The sequence below is a fragment of the Equus przewalskii genome, chromosome 1 (assembly GCF_037783145.1).
Source record: "Equus przewalskii isolate Varuska chromosome 1, EquPr2, whole genome shotgun sequence".
NCBI classification, from domain to species: domain Eukaryota; kingdom Metazoa; phylum Chordata; class Mammalia; order Perissodactyla; family Equidae; genus Equus; species Equus przewalskii.
In genome coordinates this window covers 32,581,040-32,597,732 of record NC_091831.1, presented here as the reverse complement: position 1 = coordinate 32,597,732, position 16,693 = coordinate 32,581,040, and the positions used below count along the sequence as shown (strand labels likewise).

Here is a 16,693-nt window from a genome sequence, read left to right as displayed (position 1 = left end):
AGTTTTTATTAGCTAAAATAAGAGCCCAGATAACCCAGAGACTAGAGAAAAGTATGGTTAATTACAAATAAAATCTCAAGTAGGGTCCATTGAATAAATAAGGACAATTGCTTCGCTTCCTCACTTATGAGGAATGACAGAAGACGCCCTCAAATCTTTCAGATTTTGTACATACACAACCTCATGCAAAATCCTATCATTAATGGGTTAAGGTATTAAAAAACAATTACTCCCTAAGCAACCTTTTAATTTACGTGGCTTTCCTGCCCTGCCCACATCTACCATTCTGGAAACCATCGAGTTACAGCCCCGAGTGAAAGTCTCTTGAAGAGTCCTTAACATCCATGCTTTGATGTGAAGATGCCAATTAAACAATCAATCAATTTTAAGCCAAATGCAAAACGCACTGTTCCCAGCCGACAAGAAGACAGGGGAACTCAAGACCCTTTACAGTCAGAAGCTGCCTAGTTAGAGACCACTGAGGAGGGAGCCTCATGCTGGGGCTAGAAGGGGGTGAGGAGAAAGTTATAGAAAGGCCACGCAACTGACTGCGTGCGTGTAGATTGTGGGTGCGCACACGTGCAAAGTGCTCTTCACCCCAAGTTTACCGATGCTGTCCGTCCCCAACCAGGATTTTCACCCGGTTTGGGCAGGAGGGGCAAAGAAAGGCGAGCGAGCACCATAAAGTGGTGGCTATTTCCTGGTTAGTGTATGCCGGGTAATCGTGATGCATCCATCTTCCGCTGTGTCGTAGCCCCCGGCAGCCAGAGCACAGCTCCCTTCCCTGGGGGACACTAGCCCAGAGCCCGGCCCGCCTCGGGCCCCCCGCCCGCCACGGAGGGAGCCCGACCCTCACCACGCTCCTCGCCGGGCCCCGGGGGCCCCCAGACCCAGGGGTGCGGAGCCCTATAGGTGCGAGCGGGGGAAGGAGGCCCAGGCTCTCGGGGAGCGGAGTCCCGTCCCGGGAGCGCACGGAAATGCCTCCTCCCAGCTCCCAGCTCCCGGGGTTTCGGCTCCGCCAGGCCCAACCGGAAGGCGCCCTCGGGCGGCCGCGGGGCTCCCCCGGGCCTCCAGGCCGCGCCGGGCCTGCCAGGGCAGCGAGCCGGGGGAGCGGGCCGGGGTCGGCCGCGCCGGCCGGGGGCGCGTCTCACCGTGTGCTCGTGCTCGTCCGCCCGGGCCCGGGGCGGCAGCAGCAGCAGCAGCAACAGCGCGGCGGCCGCCGCCACGCCGGGAGCGCCCGGCCGCGGCCTCATCCTCCGCGCTCCCACCGGCCCGGCGCCGGCCCACCGACTCCGCCTCCGCCGCCGCCGCCGCGGCCGATTCGCATCCACGGGGCGCGGACAGACGCGCGGGGCCCGGGCCCAGCCGCTGGCTCCTCGGCGCCGCCGCCGTCACCGCCCGCTCCCGAGCCTCCCCCGCCCCCTGCGCCTCCGCAGCCGCTTCCTCTGACTCAGCCACGTCATCCGGCCACCCCGGCACACGCCGGAAGTGCCTCGCGACGCGGGGCCGCAACCGCCGCCCGGCGCCCCGCCCGGGGGCGCGAGTCGGCGGCTCCAAGGGTCCGGCTCGGGCGGGTCTCGCGCGGCCCGATGGCCCGGCTGCCGCCCGGCCGTCCATCCGCCGCTGGGCCCCGGGAACGGCGGCGCGCGGACTCGGCCCGGCCTCGCGCTCCCCGCCGGGGCCCGGTCCGCACCTCGGCGCCGACGCCGCCTCCCGGCGTCTCGAGTTGTGCGACCTCGGTCAAAAGGCTGAACTTTTCCGGGCCTCATTCTCCTCGGCTGTGAAATGGGGTGATGGCCTGAGCTGCCGCCTCTCGGGTTTGGGGGATCGGATCAAATAACCCTTTCCAGGCGCTCGTCTCCTGCGGTGAATGAACCCCGAGCTCCTGTAATCATCATCGCGGGAGATTATTAGACTTGTCCGGGTCGCATAAGCGTTTTAAAGGCACTGAATATTTATTGGACCCCTACCGTTGTATCTTGTTGAAATTCTTCATTTATTTGTTTACTATGATTTGTTGGACTCCCTTCCACAGACACAAACACCTTGGAATCTAAGCTCCTCTCCTGGGCAGAGATCGGGTTCACTGCCGTATTTCCTGTGCCTAGAACAGTGCCAGGCCCATAGAAGGAACTCAAGAGATTTGTCAAATAAATATATGAGTATGGCACCACCATCTACACGGTCCTCTAAGCCTAAACTCCGGAACTTGTAGTCGAATTGTCTCTCTCAGCCATCAGCAGTCGACAATTTCCAGCATTTGGTATCTTAGAAATATCTCAAGAATTTATTTTTCCTCTTTCCTTTGCCAATAACAGCCATTCCACATCTCACTATATGTGTTGTAACGGTCTCCTAACAGGACCCCTGCCTCCAGTCTCCCCTCCCTGTTTTATCCTCCCCAGCCCCTGCCAGGGTGATCTTTCTAAAAAGAAACCTGATTATATCACTCTTGCTTAAAACACTCCTTGAATATTATTTAAATAAATCATGGAATCACAGCTGAGACTTTTACCTGCCAGGCATTATCCGGGGCCCTTTACGTGTCTTGATTCACTTCATCCTCACAAAAACCTTATGCAACAGGTACTATTGGTATGTTCATCTTACAGCTATGATAACAAGCACACATTAAGTGGCTTGCTGACAGATCAGACCCAAGCAGCCTGCTTCCAGCATCAGCCTTTCTTACTACTAGTGCACTGCTATTGGTACAGTTCTCTAAAAAAATGAAATAGACCTTTATGTCCTGGCATGGAATAGAGCTGAGAGAGAATTTTAAATGAAAAAACTTGAAAATACAGCATACAATGCCATTTTAAATGGTAATTATTAGTCTACCTGTAGAAAACAATCTGAAAGGTTATGACTCAAACCATTAACAGTGGTTAACTTTGTTACGTGCCTGTATTTCTGTTTTTCACAATGAGCCTGTGCTACATATGTAATCAGAAAAAAAGAAAGTTCCTTGCTAAAGGAGAGTCCTGTTAGCACGCAGCTGCACAATTGAATCCCAATTTATCTCCCCAACTTTACCTCCCACTCATGTCTATGCTCTGGCTTCATGCCTGTATTTCCCCAATACACCATGTTCTTTTATACCTCTGTGCCTTTGCTGTTGATGTTCCTTTTACCTAGAATGGAAATAAATGGACAACCATTAGCTACTCTCCTTCCAGGCCTACCTGGATCATCCCCTCTTCAGTGAAACCTTGCATGATGCCCTCAGGAAGTCGAGCATCCCTTCTCTGGGCTTCCAATAGCATTTGGCATGTATTGCCATAATTACCTTCTAGTCCCATTTCCTCTTTTGTACTACATTTTGATGTTTTTTTGATGGCAGGAACTATCATTTGTTTATATCTGTCCCCACTGCTGGGATTGTGCTTGTCACATCACAGGCATTCAATAACTATTTGCTGAAAGAATGGATGAAGACATTAATAAGTGAAACTCAGATAGCACAGCAGGATTTAAAGAAGACTTTCCAGCTAGTCTAAGAGACATCACAAGGCAGTACATGATTAATTGCTGAATGAGTTGTACACCAGTAACTGCTATGGAAATCAGAGGAGGTGTCTTATACATCTTTGTATATCCCCCAGAGCACCTAGCACAGTGACTCGCTCCCAGTGGAAGCTCAGTAAATGCTCTGTGAATGAATAATCACTGCTTTTGAATCAAGTGATGATGTGCAATTGAAGAACAAGCAGTGTAAGTGCTGAATTAGGATGGATGAGTAGATTCTTGCTTAAACATCCATCACCAGCCTCTACAGATTTGAGGCAGTAAGCATTTGTTAGGTGTTGTGGGGAGCACCAGGGGTGGAGAGGACACAAGAAAAAGTATAAAGTATTCATTTGTGGAGCATAGACTTAAAACTAGGAAACATTACACACACAACAGAGAACAGGCAACAGTGTACAAAAAAAGAATGGCACAAAATGTGACCAACTGTGCAAACGTTTGACAGGCAATGAGAGCAATGGGCAAGGAGAGAAGAGGAAACCTCTTTTGGTGGAGTATGTGGGAAAGTTTAATGGAAGGAAGAGCATATAAGGCCATTACTCACATTACTGCAACAACTATTTATTGACCATCTACTATGTTCCAGGAACTCTGGTAGGTACCAGAAAATGATGATGATAAATGGCTTCAGGTGATAAAAGTCTGTTAACAGTAGGTATGGAAAGAAGGAAGAAGGGATAAAGTAACTGAGTAGAGGAAAAGGAGTATAGCTTCAAAGATCCTTGGAACCTGATGACCTCAAGGCTCAAAAACAGTTGGGACTCAGGGGCACCACCCAAATCAGAGGTGTTTTCCAAACTGGGAAGTGAAAAACATTGATATATCTTATTTCTCCAGTTTCTTCATCTAGATTAAGGACCTCATTCCCTGACACTAAAAAGGATGGGGAATATAGTGCCAGTAAAAGGAAACCCCCCTCCCAAATGGCTGTACAGCCTCTTTTTTAAGGTAGTTCTAATAAGACTCAATTGGTTAAAGAGCTTATGACCAGTAAATGATCCAGAAAACTACAATTTCAATCTTTTATTCTCATTGTTGATAAACATCATCATCCAAAGTCTTGGTGTATAGATGACAAGATGTCTTCCGATTTCCATCCTCAGCTACCTCTTCTTTGAAATTCTGTTTTTCTTTCTACTTTGTTATGTTTGTCTTGCTAGTTATTTACTTCTGAGATGGGCAGTCCTTCTATTGCTGCTGACCACCTTCCACCTCTACCTTTTCTGTTCTAGCCACAATGTTCTAGATACCAAAGACTTCATAACTGTTCTGAGTTCTTTCTTTACAAAGCAATCACTTAAAACATTTGGTTCTTAGACTGAAGAGCAACTATGGCTATTAATTTCTTTGTACAGTTTCCATTTTACTGTTTCTCACATTTTTTAACTGATCCGTTATAACAATGGTACTGGGCGAGGAACAGCAGCTGCCACAGAGAAGATCCCTTGCCGGGAAGGCGGCGCCTACAGGAAGGCGGCTTCCCTGCTTCTTCAGGATGAGGGATTCCCCACCCTTTGCCTTAGACTTAGACTTAACAGAGTTGAAGGGACCCGGAGTGTTCGTAAACACAAAACTCTTTACTTCACAGATGATGAAACAGACCCAGGGTAGTCAAGTTACATGAACTCTGCAAGTCAGTAGCAGACCAAAATAAAAGCCAGGTTTCCTGACTTCCAAGCCAACGTTCTCTCCCTACACCATGCTAACTCTTGCTGCATAGCTAGCTAAGACATTGTCTCCTACATTGTGGGTTAAATGGGCTTTGGCGGGCTAGCCTGGGAATTTATTTATTACACTTTCTAAGAGAAAATGAATTCTGAGTTGTGCCTCAGAATTCAGAACACATCTTTCCCCTCCTACTCATCTCCTCACCACCCTGGTGAACGTAGTATCCGGCCATCAGGAACGAGTGAGGAAGACCATTTTATATTCTTAATAACTTGCTTGGAAATGAATAGAACACAATTTATTTATCAAACCCAAGAAAATATTTATACAGGCAGATTCCTCAAAACTGAGGATTGATTTTTATGAGGAATCTTTTAGAGTTATCCAAATTAGCCGCTTGTCTTTCTTAGAAATAAATGTTACTAAGGCTTCCTCAGCCAACCAGCTGCAAAACCACACACTATTCTTTGCAAAAGGAGCACAGAAAACCACTTACTTCCTGGGGCATATGAGAGAGGGATCTAAAACTCCTAGCTACCGAGATGATATAGGATGGACTAGGACCTCTCTTTTTTAATAACAAAGCAAGAAAAAGGGGGATAGGGGTTAGGTAACTTAGCTTTTTTTGGAAAAATATTCATTGAAGTCATTTACATACTATTACTTTGTTTAATTATGGCAAAGCATTAGGGATTATTCACATGATTAAATATGTCAAGTTAAATTATTTGATTGCAATACCAACCTCCTGTTCATAGTCTCTCAGTCTTCATACTTTTTTGCTAAATATTTAGTTGGCTGTCTACTCACAGGTTCTAATACAAGATGGAGGAAGAGTGCTGGCCTAGGACCTGGAAGACGATGTACCTTGTACAGTTAGAGGCAAAGGCAATGGCAGTGAATATAAGTAATAACTTCACTTTGTATTAAGCCAGCTTGTAAAATCTTGGGAAAGGATGGTGACAGCAGAGCTGCCTTCCAAAGCACTGTATAGAAAACTTTTTGTTTCTTTGGATGCCTAATTACAGTTTAGTTTCTGATCTTCATTGTATTGAAATCCACAGTTTTGTTACATAATGTATTCCTACAAAATGTGTATAAAAGTTGAGTAGGTGGAGGTTGAATAAATTTATGTTATAATGAGTGATTCTGTTTCTAGAGAATGAAAAATTTCACCTCATCATTAGAGACATTCTTTGCTAACAGGGTCCCAACGTTTCATCCAAATTTTTTCATTTTCTTCTTTTACTTTTATGTAGAACCAATCATTTTGGATGTTCAAGGAACGTCTAATGATGGTTTAAGACTCGCCACTTTTGACTTGGCACTCTTGACCATTTCCATCCATGTTTCAAGTCTGTCACATTTATAGATACAAGTTTCTCATCAGCCCTTTCAATTTTATGTTTTCTACTTATTTTCATATAAAAATAAAATATTCCAATATTTCACAAACAGTGATGTGCATACAAAGACGCTAACATCATGGGCTGGCAGTAGGTTTTGCCGTGTTAGTGATATAAATGCTTGTTAATCAGAGAATGTACAAAAATCTAAATTTGGCATCCAAAAGGGGCTTAGAGATATTGAATATAAAAAAAGTGTAGCTTTTATCAAAATCAAATGTGCTTAAGGTGGAGACTGTCTATAAATAACAGGGAGGACAACCATACTACCATTATAATTTCTTGTTGTCCTTTTATCTCACATTAACCTATCTCTCCCAACTAAGGAGAGTGAAGGGAGCATTGCAGAGTGGCTACCATGTGCCAGGCATTGTGGGAGGTAATTTGCACAATCACTCTCTTAATGGCCACAGCTAATAGTGTATTTTATACTAGAAAAAAACCAAAACCACAGAAGCTATTAACTTCAGTAAGAGTCCCTGTTTGCTGGACTGAGGAGTAAGATTGAAAAAGAACCTTTAATCATTAGAAAAGGACCCAATAAAATTGTACTTAAATGAATCACTAATAGTGTGGCTTTTATATAACTGTGTGGGATGGAGAATAATTTCCTGGAAAACCACTAGATTTCTGATGTTTTTTAAAGAAATAGATCTGATACTAATTTTAGTGTATGTTTAAGCATCAAATCAAAAGCCTGTGTTTTGAAGGTAGATTTATGTGCCAGGGACTCAAAATTAATGACATATTTAAGGTTGTACATTCTCTGCAGAAACAGATTTCCCAAGCCTGGTGGTAATAACAGGTGTATAAGGAAATAGATAACTATTTCTATTTTAGGTTGTTCCCTCCTCTTATGACCCCTCAGCAGAGGAAAAAGTCAAGCTTCCTCCTCTTTCCTTATGGCCAGGACTAAGACCTAATAAATGGGGTCCTCGGCATCCCAAACATCTGGTTCCCAACCATTTTTAGATGTTCCTTGGCAGCATCATTGTTTTGAAAGCATACTGAAGTATAAATGTTCAAATTGAAAAAAATACTTGATGGTTCCATACCTGGGAGATATGGAACAAGGAAACTTCTAGAAGGCCAATAGTCAGTCACTGAGTGAATTTCTACATCTGGGCATTTCTTAAGGGAGAGGGCCTGGCTATTTGGAGACGGAAAGTGTGGTGATATGGAATTAGTAGCCCTGGATTCTAGGTCCGCTGCTTCCTCTAACCTACTGAATACTCTTGGTTCTAGACTTCTTTGGAACCTCAGATTTTCCTTCTAAGTAAGAGGAGTTAGGATTAATCCCACCTAAAGTCTTTTTCAGTTTGTTGTATGTGACCAGCCCTGACATTTAAACATCCTTCTGAATCTACAGAAAAGTTGAAAAATCATTTAAAAGTTAGGACCTATTTTCTCACTTGAATAATGTCTTAAATCATAACCACTTCTAGAAATTAGGCTGGACTAGCAAATAAGTAAGGCCTTATTATATATGTGCTTATATAAGTGAATTTCAGTAAAATCACTTGTAAAGTACATTTCTGATCAATCTTTTTAGGCTTCTGACATGCCAAATTAGAGGGAAGTATTCCAACTAAGTCTTCTCCCTTTTGGCAAACGAGGACATGGATCAATACACTTGGCAATGGTGAATCAAGTCTTCAGTTTTTCACTTCTTCATGCCTTAATAATATCCTCTTCAAGGAAAGCCCAAACCAGCAGGGCTGCAACAGTAACAGTAATGAGAGTGGTTCTTAAGGTCAGCAGTTGTGCCATAAAATGCAACATGAAGACATCATTAACAGGCTGAAAATTGCAAGTCTCAAAGTCTGGAAGTAGGCAGGGTTTAGGAGGCGGAATCAGCGACCTCTGGGTGGAACAGGTGGAGGAGGATGGAAGGTCTCCCTGGTTGGTGGCCTGAAATGAAAGAAAAAGCAACTATTTTAAAACAAATTTGATAAACTAATTCTTAGGCATCCATGATTTGTTGCAAAGCTGATATACTATGCAAAGGACATGTTCCTTAATTAATGAAACTGGACGCACACATGGACCTCTGAGTGCATACATGCTGGCTGTGGCTCACAATCCTAGCTGCACATTAGAATCACCAGAGGAGCTCTGAAAAATACCAGTTCCCAGATTCTATCCCAGACCCATTCCATCACTATATCTAGAGGATAGGGCTTGAGCTTCACAACTTTTTAATAGTGTCCCTCCCCCAACTAGTTATATTCTGATGCTTTGACATCTGGGGCCTTGCTGATCTTGGAAGGACTGCCACTCCCAGGGTAAGCTAATTCCTAGAGAAGGCAAATAACCTGCCTAGGAACACACCCTTCATGTGCAAACTAACCAATCCAGAGGCCCTTGTCCCAACCACCTCCTTTATCAGGGCTCTCATATTCGAGGCCATGCTCTACCTGCCCTAATCATCCCAGGGCCAGGTGCCAGACAACTATAGACAGCCCTTTGCCCCAGAGCTCACTGAAATTATGCAAACTAGACAATCCTAAATCTGCTTACCGTGTCTCATTTGTAATAAAGACTCTTGGCCATGATTCCCCCCACCCTTTCTCCTGACTAAACCTGGTGCTTCCCTGTGTGGCTCCCATGACATAATGAGTCCCCTCTTCTTGGGATCTATAAATAGCAAACTATCTTTTCAACGGCAGTTGTCTCCCGATCTGTTGACCTTGCGCCATACCTAAATAATAATAAAACCTATATTCTAAAACTCCAGAGGCTCCCCTCCACGTTATTCTAGGTGGTTTTTGAACGTCCTAAGTGTCACTCCAGATAGACTTGGGTGAGTCTATTTACAGACAGTTTCAATGACTGTAGATGGTATTTCCACGTGTTTGCTGTAAAACCAATATTTAACGCTCTTGGAAGCAAGTCAATAAGTCAAGAAAGAGACCTTTGTCAGGTGCTATAATTGAATTGTGCTACCCTGGAGTTGTGTACTTGAGGACTGAATGAATCAATGAGTAAATATTTACTAAATGTCCCTTGAATGCAAGTTTTGTGTAGGGTAAGGAAGCGACAAAAGAGTTGGGAAAAGAGGGTTTGTCTCAGGAACAAAAGAGAGAGGCGGAAGTAGAAAATATCCTCAGAAGGTTCTGCTACGGCCCCTAAGAGTACATGGTTTTGTGTAGTTATCTCTTTACTCAGAGAAAACAAAGGGACAGTCTCCTTCCATCTCCCCAGCCTCCCCTAGGAACTGTGGGCTTATAGGAGAAAGCTGAAGGGCAGTCAGGTGATACTACTTAACTACTTATTGCTTGAGCAAGCTTAGGCAGCCTTTCCTCCTCGCTCCTTTTCTTCCTTCCTTCCTTTCATTCTCTCAACAACCATTCATCTACTGTGCATCTACTCCTGGGTGTGGGATATAACCGCAGGTAAAATGGGCATGGATCCTGCCTTCAAGGTGCTGAGAATTTAATGGATGGGACAGGCAATAGGGAAAATCAGTAAAACGCACTGAATGTTTTGATAGGGGAAGTTTAGAACCTATGGGAACATATGCAGAGATGTTTACGCCCACATCTGAAGGACAGGTTCAACTTCTCTGAACCTGTTTCTCATCTGCCAAACAGAGATAATGATACCTCCAATGGAGTATTGTGTGAGACTTGGAGATGACAGCTGGAAAGTGGGTAGCACAGTTTCTGGCTTAGAGTAGGCTGTCAAGAAGTAAAGGTAATGATTTTATTAATGAAGACTAAAGATCTATGCTTAGATCTTTTTCCTGTGTATGCTCCATGAACCTTACATTTTATCTTCCACCACAAAGACAGTCATGGTTCCCTCCTTGCCCTCTCTGCTATCCCACTCTGCAGTTGGGGTGGGTCTACAAGCAAACGATCTCCATATTTCATTCTGATGAACAACCCCAGTTAAGGATTGGAAGTCCCATCTCAGGGAAACAAATTTGTGTTTATAGACATATCAGAATCATGGAGGTAAAGGGTATTAAATCTGAATCAAGGGGTGGTGTGTGGGGAGACAGCATCTCTAGGACACTGGCAAGCTGGAGCTGGAGATGTGACTACCCAGAGATACCTGAGCACTGGCTGCTTTCTCCTCCCTGCTGAGGGTGAAGTCTTACTGATGAGTTTGGTTCAAGAACCCAGCAATCCTGATGTCGGTTAACGTTCTTTTAAAGCAAGACTGTTATTTAGCTGGTATGTTTTTGTACAGTCATAATATTGTTAAAAATATTTTTAAGCTTCTCTATTAGTTAGTAAATAGCCTCAGTCCCAAGTCCCCTCACTCCCTGACCGCTCCAGCCCCTCCTAGGGACTCCACAGATCTCTTTCTAAGTCATCACCTAAAGGATTGCCTCTTGATGGTGCAGGAAGCCTCCAGAAGTGTGTTCTCATTTGGTGGTACCTAGGCTACGCTTTAAAGGGGAGTATATAGATTGTTAGTGATTGGCAAATCACTAGTAAATGGTGCAATATATTCAAAAGCAAAGGGACAATGGCTCAGCAAGATTTTGGCGTTTTTATCCTCAACTGGCAGGACCTTACCTACAAAAAGTGTGACACTGTCAGCAGCCCACTCTGTAGGGACTAATACCCTACAAGAGAAATGCCATGTAAAGATATAATATATCTGTTCCTTTTCTTGTCAACATCTGCCTTCCCTGATGTTGAAATATATTAGGAACTAACAACAGGTGGGACGGCAAAGTTTCCACTAACCGACAACCACCTGCACTGTGGCAGATGACTTGATGGCTGTTTAGGAGATAAGAAGTCCAACCCAAGCAGTACCAATCCATCCACCCAACCATTCATTCATTTACATGATGATTATTTATTAAGTTCCTAGTATGTTCCAGGTACTGAGCTAAGCACTGGGGAGAGTAGGAAAAAAATTTTTAATTGAAAACAGTTTCTATTCTCTCGAGGTGCACCACCCACTTGAGGAGACAGATAGGTCTCCAGGGCCACAATGTGGAATAAATTTTAATAGAGCTGTTTGGAGAACCACGAGAAAATTGACTCTGCATAGGAACACCAGGGAAGGCTTCACAGAGGAGGTGGTGTTTGGACTGAGTCCTAAAAGATGTGTAGAAATTTTCTAAACAGAGATTGGAAGGGAGCAGAAAGACAGCATTTTAGGCAAAAGGAACAGATCGGGCAAAGACACAGTACAAAATGGCACAGCTCACGGGGAAGTCTTCAGGGGTGGAGCATCAGTGAATACAGGAGAAGGGTGAGACTTGGGGCTAGGCAGGGCCAGAGCACACTAAAATTAAATCTGAAGGCTTTTATACCAGGAAGTGACATCAGCAGCTATTTCTGTTCTAGAAAGTACACTCTAGTTGCAGTGTAGAGGAGGGACCGATTGGAGGGAGGGAGGTAAGTGTCAGCCTACATGGAGGAACTGAGGCACTGGCAGATGGAGACGAAGGGGTGGGTCTGAGAGCTGAAAGGGTCACAGAATGGACAGAGCCTGGAGACACTAGATGTGGGAGCTGCGAGGGAGGCAGGAATGGAGGATGACTCCTGGCTTTGGGGCCTGGGGAAGCAAGAGGACAGTGCCATTATCTCAGGCTGGCAACTCAAGAGAAGAAAGCAGTTTAGGGCAGAGAATGGCAGGAAGGATGACGAGTTCAATTTTGACAGGCCGTGTTTGAGATATCCGTGGGACATCTGGGTGAAGGTCCCCAGGAAACAGTAGGAAATATAAGGCTGAGGTGGAGATGGAGATAGAGATTTGGAGTCTTTGCTGGCAATTCAAGCTCTGAGGACAGCATGCACAGTGAGCAGAGGAATGGACCAGGACTGGGAGAGAGTGATGAGCCGGATGGAGGCCGCACCCACTGGTGCTGTTTGAGAAAAACAGGTGTTCAGGAGGACATGGGTGGGGAAGAGTTGCCAATTCCTAGATCTGAAGTGGAGAGGAGACCACCAAGGTCAGCCTCCCCTCGTGTCTGTCAGCGGGTCAGCACCAAAGCCAGTCAGGAGACAGGCCTGTTTTATTCTTCCCTCAAACATTTCCTCATTTTATTATGAAAATTGCGCACACAATTACAAAGCAATTGCATGTTTGCAAATCTTTCTTTATACCAAAAATGGACTCAAACCTCAAGTTCTATCAATTACAGATTTCTTTGCAAACACCATTTCTTTAGTAAAAAGTGTTTTCCTCCTTTTCTCGCTCCATTTTTATCACAACATGCTTCCAGACTCCCTAAATTATTCATCTGCTATCTCTCTTTACACAGTTCAATGCATCCTAGTTTCTATCCTTTAATTTCTGGAACCCGTTTCCTTGGTGGTTCTCTTTTTCTCTTCCATTAACAAAGTCCCACAGAGTCTTTGTAGCTATAGTTTCAAGCTTGACAACTCTTTTTTGTCTTGGTACAATAAAACAACCATCTCCAAACTCTTCAACCTGCAGGAATAAAAGGTCTTAGACCTAGGATCTCCCCCTATGACATCTCACCTTTCTCGGACAGGTGTAACAAAATGACTAAGAGACTGGATCCTGGAGTCAGGCAAACCTAGATCTGCCACACAGAGCAAGTCTCAACACAATCTCAAGCCCCAGTTTCTACATCTGCAAAATGGGATGATACTAAATATTGACCTCTTAGAGTTGTGGAATTAAATGAGATAATGCATTTAGTGTGTTTATCATAATACCAAGCATACAGTAAGTGCTCAATAAATATTAGCATTTATTACCATAATCACTCTCCATACACACCCCTCCCCAGTCACCAACTATATAATAATTTTCAAGCAACAGAACATTATGCAAATTCAGGGGACTGGACTAGATTATCACTAACATTCCTTCTAGGACTAATAGTCTAATATGTGACCTCTAGTCTATACCAGGGAAACAAGCCTGATGAATGTGATGCAGCTTGGAACTGTGGGAGGTTTGTGTCACAGGCGTCAGTACAAGAATGTCGCTGGGAGCACAGGGAAAAGTGGTAAATAGCAAAGGGAGAAATGGAAAGATCCTGAGTGCAGAGTCAGCTTCTCTTTCCAGAAAACCAGAAGAAAAGCCTCCTTGTTGCACTTTCTCAACAAATTCCACTGATGAGATTCGAGTTAAAAGTTTCAAATTGCAAAAAAATTCTAGTTTGGAAAAAAAGAAAAGCTTTCTCCTTTTGATCATCTTCCCCCACATTATATTTTAGACATCAAAGAATTAAACTCCTAGGACAAGCCTAGGCTTTTATTTCCTAGGGCTCCTTTCTGCATCGGCAGGTGCACAAGCCATGTTTTCTGTTACTCCAGGAGATCTTACAAAGGTTCCCACCACAGACCCAAGTACCTTTATAAACAAAGATGTACGTCAGAGCCCAGTAAATCCATCAAACCCTTTTCTCTAACACCCATCTCCAAATCTCCATATGTTCATCCTTTTCCTGTGTGAAAAATCATTCATACTCTTGGGCTCTTACTATGGGCCAGAAACTCAATCCTTATACCTCCGGGAGGAAGTTCCATTATTACTCCCGTTTTACAGATAAGGAAATTGAGGCACATGAGAGTTAAACAATACACCCAAGTTCACAAGTGGCTGCTGGAGACTTGTCCCCAGGCAGTGCAGCACCAGAGCCATGCTCCCCACCACCACACCATGCTGCCTCTCACATTTATTTTCATTCTCAATTCCTTCTTATCTCCTGGTCCCCAAAAAGCACTGTCCCCACAATACAGCCAAGGGAATTAGTGATTAGGGAGCCAAAGTCTAACCAAATAGATAAAAATTATTTTAAAAGTTGATGTTTACCAATGTATTTCATTGAGGAAATACTGTATTTGCTATTTAAAGTATTTGTACCTAAAGAAAGCATCAGTTAAATTAATGAAGAGTCCACACTAAAAATGTGTCAAACGTAGGCATTTCAGTTGGCTCTGCACTCATTCATAGATCATCTTAGATGTCCCCAAACCCTACTCTCCCCCTGGAATTCAGAGAGTGAGGAAAAAATGTCCCATCAGCTTCAACGTTACCTCTGTGAAGCAGCTCTCGGAGGCACCCTGGGGGGCCTCTCAAGGGGCACGGTGGGTGTTCCATCCACTTGCAGGGAGGCTGGACTACGACTTCTGGTAACCTCAGGGACTTCATTATCCTACAGTAAAAGAGGTGAGAAAGAAAGGTGAAAATTACATTAAGCAACCAACACAGCTGGACCGTTATCCAGAACACCCCTCAGCCCTCCTCAGCCTTGGCTGAAGGCTCTTCACAAACCGATAATCAACCCGCAACGCCAGGGCAGCCTCCCATTCACTCCAAGAGTCATTGGAATGAGGCCCACAATCAGGTCCAAATTATCATTAACGGTCCTTGCTACTCAAAGCCTGGTCTGCGGGCCATCAACATCAGCATCACCTGCGAGCTGGTGAGAAACGCAGGATCTCAGGCTCCTCCTCAGACCTGCTAGATCAGACCCTGCATTTTAATAAGATCCTGGGTAATTCTTATGCATGTTAATGTTTGAGAGGCACTGCTCTTTATATATAACCACACTGAGCTGGAGAAATTTTGTTTTTAAACAAAAGTCCCTTTTTGGGACAACAGAGCTGTGAGTGGTCCTCAGCCAGAAGTTAATAGGAGCTGTGCACTGGAGAGGCAGCCCACACCTAGGACCCTTTCTCAGGGAGTCTCCTGGGTTAGCAGTGACCCTTGTGACCCCTCCCATTCGTCCCAGCTGCTGGCCACTGGATCAGGATGGACACAGTGACCCAACTTGGGCCTAGCCTAAGGCAGCAGCTTACTCTCTGCTAGGAGGCATTGTGGCTCTCATGAGACTGTTTGCCACTCTACATGTGGAGAAGCAGAAAGGCCAGTGTGCAGTGAGAGAAGAAAGCAGATCTGCACGGAAAAGCGTGCAGCCCCAGGACACAGAGCCATGGCCTCGGCTCAGCTCCAGCCTGCCTCGCCTCTCCTGATGCAGGCCCCGAGATGTGATCACTGCCCTTGGATTCCCTGACAGGCATCCAGCTGCTTCTCACAGATGCCCCTCTGGCCCAGTCTGAGTGAATTTCTGTTTCTCCCTTCCTCTCTTTTTATTGAAATTGGCATAACATAAAATTAATCATTTTAAAGTGAACAATTCAATGGCATTTAGCATATTCACAATATTGTACCACCACCATCTCTAGGTCGTCCCAAAACATTTTCATCAGCCTGAAAGGAAACACTGTATCCATTAAGCAGTTTCTCCCCATGTCCTCCTCCTGCCAGCCCCTGGCAACCACCAATCTGCCTTCTGTCTCTATGGATCTACCTATTCTGGACAATTCCTATAAATGGAATCCTACAATATGGGACCTTTTGTGTCTGGCTTCTTTCACCTGGATTTCTATTTCTTGCAATGAAACAACCTGTAGGACAAGACAGATGGGGGTGGGGTCCCCGGCTCTCACCTCATTGTCCCCCTCCATCCCGCTGCTCACGCTGAGGAGGCTCCGGGTGCTGGATCGGTTACTCGCGCTGCCTAAAGGTACAAACAAAATCAGCCGGACTGTGAGTTCTCTCAGGCTAACATAAAACGCACAACTCTGGCACTTCCTTATTTTTACTGATGGAAATGATACGGAAGCTGTGAGTATGGGAGTCTTCAAATGTTGCCATCTTCAACTATTTTATTAGAGTTTAGTTTTCTATGTTTTTTATGTTGTCAGCATAAAAGGAAATGGTTCACCTTTTTATTACCAGTTTTTGCTTTACCGCTACCATTTACCGAGGGCTCACCACACATTACATGCCTTAAAAACATGATCTCACTTAATCCCTCTGAGAGTCCTATTTGACGCTGGTGCTCTGATTTGACAGACAAGGAAGCAGAGAAGCTGTTTCTCACTTTGTCCAGTGGTATTTCTAAAATCTGCAAACACAGTTTATTGCTCAAGTTTTTTCCTTATGTAGAAATTACAGAAAACATGTGCACGTATTGCACATGTATATACACCTTCTAATAAAGGGCCAGACAGCCTGGCACAAAATACAAAGCACAAATTCAAAAGTATGATTTATGCTCATGGTAGGAACTGTGACTGTGTGAGTTTAGGTGATCAAGACTTTTGAATTGGGAATTTATCACCTATATAGTTAGA

At 44.5% G+C, this 16,693-nt stretch overlaps 2 protein-coding genes across 5 annotated transcripts in view; both read right to left on the bottom strand.

The window, feature by feature from the left end:
* TM9SF3 (transmembrane 9 superfamily member 3) overlaps positions 1 to 1,456 on the bottom strand; it is a 63,812-nt gene extending 62,356 nt beyond the window's left edge. The window contains exon 1 of the mRNA XM_070560460.1: positions 1,152 to 1,456. Within this exon, the coding sequence (XP_070416561.1) occupies positions 1,152 to 1,253 (102 nt within the window). The 5' untranslated portion in view covers positions 1,254 to 1,456. The remainder of the gene's footprint in view (positions 1 to 1,151) is intronic.
* Positions 1,457 to 4,536: 3,080 nt separating this feature from the next.
* Positions 4,537 to 16,693, bottom strand: part of PIK3AP1 (phosphoinositide-3-kinase adaptor protein 1) — a 112,068-nt gene continuing 99,911 nt past the window's right edge. For all 4 annotated transcript variants that reach the window (XM_070560423.1, XM_070560427.1, XM_070560429.1 and 1 more), the window contains 3 exons: positions 16,004 to 16,074; positions 14,588 to 14,706; positions 4,537 to 8,513 (listed from right to left, as the gene is read on the bottom strand). In XM_070560423.1, the coding sequence (XP_070416524.1) occupies positions 8,456 to 8,513; positions 14,588 to 14,706; positions 16,004 to 16,074 (248 nt within the window). In that variant the 3' untranslated portion in view covers positions 4,537 to 8,455. The remainder of the gene's footprint in view (positions 8,514 to 14,587; positions 14,707 to 16,003; positions 16,075 to 16,693) is intronic.